Source organism: Oncorhynchus tshawytscha, linkage group LG01 (assembly GCF_018296145.1).
Source record: "Oncorhynchus tshawytscha isolate Ot180627B linkage group LG01, Otsh_v2.0, whole genome shotgun sequence".
Taxonomy (NCBI): Eukaryota; Metazoa; Chordata; class Actinopteri; order Salmoniformes; family Salmonidae; genus Oncorhynchus; species Oncorhynchus tshawytscha.
Window position 1 is genome coordinate 79,312,054 of NC_056429.1, and position 5,000 is coordinate 79,317,053.

Genomic DNA, 5,000 nt, shown 5'->3' on the forward strand with positions numbered 1-5,000 from the left:
TCTCTCTCTCTCTCTCTCTCTCTCTCTCTCTCACTCGTTCTCTCTCTCTTCGTATCTCTCTCTCTCTCCATTAAGCTAGTGCCTGGCAGATCTGTCCAGACAGCGGTGAGGAAAACGAGAACTAAATTAAATTTAACGGCAATTTAAAAAGATGGCAGAGGAAGAGTGAGCCTTATCAAGGAGCTTTATCCCCTTCTTTCTGCCCCCTCTTTTTCTTCCCTCTTTCAACTTTCACAGACCTCTAAATCTGAAGATATTGCCTTTTTACAGTGGGGGTTGTGTGTGTGTGTGTGTGTGTGTGTCTGTACTTGCATGCACGTTTATGTGTGTGCATGACACTCTTCACTCACCGATACTGTAGTGGCGGTGAGGGTGGGTGTGTTGTTCTCGTTGCCGGTCTGTTCGCTGTGTGTCTGTGTGGCTGCGTACAGCGTTAGGGCGTGTTCAGCCACTGCACTCTGCCCAGTGTAGTCTGCCGGCGGGTGGGGGTGAGGAGGGTGGGGGCGGTGTACTCCGCTGGGATACCGTTCTGGGGGGGAGGGGGGTACTGGGCTGGTGGGTAGGGCTGGGCCATCGCTTCAGGAGGGGCTGGTGCCTCTTGGTTACCCTGAAGAGAGAGAGGTGGAGAGAGAGAGGGAAAGAGAATGGTTCATCATTATCGACCAAGCAGTGTACAAAGCAGAGTACACACTACGAAAAGAGAGTTCCTCAAGGGTTCTTTGGGAAGGGTTATGGTTCTTTGTGGAACCATACTGACCCAAATAACCTTTTGAGCCCTTCAATGGTTCTTTGCAGTTCAGAATATGATTCTTTCCTCTTTTAGTGATAATTCAAATGTCGGGGCAGCAGCGGGTGATTTGCTGACATCTGTTTTTGTGAAACTGTGAGTGAGAGTCATTCCAGTTGATCTAATGTGTTGTGTTCTGATATTACATGTTAGATATGACGATGGCCAGTGACAGTGTCTTGAGAAAGACTCACATATGGCCTTGTGTCTATTGAGAACTGACATCTAAATCAGTGGTTATCCAACCTCTCCTAGCACACCTGATTCAACTTGACAATTAACACAATAATAACACATATGGACTTTAAACAATACAATATGGCTGACCAGAATTTAAAAAAAAAACTGTATGGTTCTTCAAAAGGATCTACAAAGAACTTCTTTATAGAACCATTGTCCATAAAGATTCTATAAAGAACCATAAGAAAGAGTTCTACATAGCCCCCAAAAGGATTGTAACCATATCAGAATGCTTTTTTGGTGCTATCTAGCATATATTATTAATGGTTCTTTATAGGACCGTAGGAAATACTGTAGTTCTACTCTATATAGCACCAAAAAGGGATCCACTATGGTTAAAAGCTTTAAAAAACGTATTTGGCACTATATAGAACACATTAGTGTGTGTGTACTATTTCAAATAAGAGACCACACGTGATTTCCCGACCCTGTCCTCGGGGACCGACAGGGCCACGTTCAGTAGTCAAACGTTGCAGAAAGAAATGCCACCAATAGAGAGGACGTGATTCGTTATTATTATACATGACATAGAGGCATGTTTGTTGTACATAGCATATTTCTATCTGAACGTTCCAAAACGTTGGGTCCTGCTGAACACGCCCCAAATGTGGAGAGGGTTGGGAACTACTGCTACCAGTGTGAGAGAGTGAAGAAACAGAAGGGTGGGAAAGGGAAGGAGGATGGGTCGAAACAGAGAGAGACACGAGACAAAAACTCAGTTTGGTCTGTCTATTTAAATTGAGTTAAATGATCACCCACGGTTTTGCAATAAAAACCCACAAGTGTTAAGAATGAGAAATGACACAAGCAATAAATGCCCTGTCTCTCTGTCCCTCAATAAAATGCCAGGAGAGAGATGCTCAAATCTAATCAACACACACAGCAGACAGACAGCAGTCACACACACACTCACTCACACACACAGCAGTAACACAGGGCAGACAAAATTGTGAAAATAGCTGATGAAATAGAGAAAATATGTGTGATCCTACATGGAGAGGGATATCCTATTAGCTCTCAAGGTAGATAAGCAGACTGTTTGATCATTACAAGACACACTGTTTATTTAGTGGAACATTGCTTGATAGACAGACACGCACACACACACACGTTGGCCATCACTTAATATAGCTTCCACCCGGTTACTCAACCCTGCACCTTAGAGGCTGCTGCCTTATGTACATACATGGAATCACTGGACACTTTAATAATGGAACACTAGTCACATTAATAATGTTTACATACTGCTTTACTCATTTCATATGTACGGTATATACACCGTATTCTATTCTACTGTATTTTAGTCAGTACCACTCCGACATTGCTCGTCCTAATATTTATTTCTTAATTCCATTCTTTTACTTTTAGATTTGTGTGTATTGTTGTGTATTGTTAGATGCTACTGCACTGTTGGAGCTAGGAACACAAGCATTAAGCTACACCCGCAATAACATCTGCTAAATATGTGTATGTGACCAATAAAATTTGATTTGAACTACACATTCCCACACATTCTAAATGGGGGGTGGAGGGGTCTAAATGGCTCTCTTGAAAGCGACTGACCAAAGATCAATTAACTGATACATTTTGGATTATAACCTTTGATTTGAATTACAGGTTTTAATATATCTCAGCTCTCTTCACTGACATGGGAATTTCTTCCCTCAGCTTTTCAACCGCCCTACCTTACCAGACCACCCACAGCCTCTCTCTCTCGCTCTCTCTCTAACTCAATCTTTCTCTCTCACTGTCTTTCACTTTCTTTCTCATCACTCACTCTTAATGTTGACCAGTTCCCCTGTCTCTGTCTCTCTCTCTCACTCCCCCTGTGTGTGTCAGATAAATATCTTTATTTTTATCTCAGCTTCCTTCTCTCTCCTCTCCTCTCTCTCTCTCTCTTCCTAGAAGGTTATAGATCCCATACACTGGAGGTTGGTGGTACTTTAATTGGGGAGGACAGGCTCGTGGTAATGGCTGTAGTGGACTTTGTGGAATGGCATCAAGTACAAACACATGGTTTCCGTGTGTTTGATGCCATTCTATTGACACCTTTCCAGCCATTATTATGAGCCGTCCTCCCCTCAGCAGCCTCCACATATATTGTATTATTATGTGTCTAAAGAAATCTGGCGTTTATCAATACAGCACATCCCACTCGCCGTGAATTGTTTTTTAAAATTTTATTTTGGGAAAAATTCTTAAACTTTTCAAAGACAAGAAAAGGGCAAAACAAAGTAGAGGAAGAAAGTGGCAAAAATCAGAAAATGTAAAATCGATCAACATCAGACAACTTTTTACAGGTACTCATAATTGACCTCAGCCTTTTCCAAAGGTTTCTGTGATCAATATAGCTATTGAGGTTTCCTATTCTTATGCATTGAGATGGATGACGTTTTAACCAAACGAAGCGTTTTGCCGATCAGTCACTTAGCTCCAGTTTTTGGCACCGATACTTTCCTCTGGCTGCAGCTTTTGCTCAATGGTTTATTGCCACAAACACCACGACCATCTGAGAAACAGCACAACTACAGAGAAGAGGAGCTGTGTCAGGACTCGATTCAATCCGTACCACTGAAGATTCGAGCTTTAGCACAACTGACATTTTAAGGCAATATTCCAATGTTTTGTGGAGCCTGAATTCACAGTAAAAGCTGCGTATGTCTTCTCATTTAGAAATGACGCTTACATTTCAATGGCGCTATAGCACAGATCTTCAGTACGACGGAAGGAATTGGGCCCTTGGTGATTTATGAGGACAACTACAATAAAATAAAATGTTGTTGGTCACATACACATATTTAGCAGACGTTGTTGCAGGTGCAGCGAAATGCTTGCAACAAGCGGTAAAAAAAACAGTTATACATTTAAAATACACATATTTACATACTGTAAAATTACAAAAGTGTGGGAAAAAACATTTAGGAAATTAGTCATTTGAACCTTCACAGAACATCTCTACTTACGTTCTGGAAATGCAGTGGTATCCTGACCATTTGCTGGGTAACTTATCAGAATTTGTATCTTGATGTCATGTCTCACCGATATAAAATAAGGTCTTAAATAGGGTTTTCTAAATAATGACAGTGACTTAATGCCAGACACCACAGGGTCATCTACAGTACCTATCCATTTGAGATGTGTTGGTATTTGGTCCATTAATATTAGTGTTTTCATAAAATAAACACAAAAATGTCATAAACTTCATGAATATGTATATTTTCTTTAGTTTATCATACTACCGTCCTCAAAATGTTAATGAATTTGAACCACTTTAAAATGGACATACATCAATAATTTAAAAGCTCACTACATTGAATAACACATAATTTAAAACACATTTCAAAGTAACTTACTTTGAAGAGATGGTGATTGGGTCTAAATAGGCATTTGTCATTTTGTACTCTTCATTCAGTGTACTTGTCTTTAACTGCCATTTCCCAAAAGTCTGACTCTTCCTACATTCTTCTCAGCTTCAGAATCCTTTGCATTCACCAAATGTTCTGTAGTTATCCTTAGATAATGTATATTCTCCAGACTTGCCCAAAGGGAATTGTTGATATGTTATACATTTTTATTCTATACAACATTATCTGTGGAAAAATGCGCCAAAAATGCATTTTACATATATCTTTAGTATTTTACAGACAGAAAGATTTTAAAAAGTATTTATCCACAATCTGCTCTGGACAAGTCCAGTCCTGGAGTGTCTTAACAAAATGAAACCAGAATATTATGACGGACAATATTTCTGAAAATTGTAATACAAAAAAAGTGTTATGTTTGTGTCTACATTAAACTGGTAAAAGTTGATTGTGATATGATTAAGATAAATATTTCATGCCTACGGTTTTCACCATAACGTCCCCATAACATCACAGTAATATTTTTCTCTGCGCATCCAATCTAATTACCCACACTCAGTTTTACATGTGCTCCAGTTGTTGACTGGAGAAGTGGCTTAGCACAGAAGGAG

General features: G+C 39.9%; 1 protein-coding gene across 1 annotated transcript in view; it reads right to left on the reverse strand.

Annotated features, from left to right (window-relative positions):
* Nucleotides 1–5,000, reverse strand: part of LOC112257688 (RNA binding protein fox-1 homolog 3) — a 737,323-nt gene that overhangs the window by 82,902 nt on the left and 649,421 nt on the right. Inside the window, 2 exon segments of the mRNA XM_042326209.1 lie at nt 351–497; nt 500–607. Of these exon segments, the coding sequence (XP_042182143.1) occupies nt 351–497; nt 500–607 (255 nt within the window).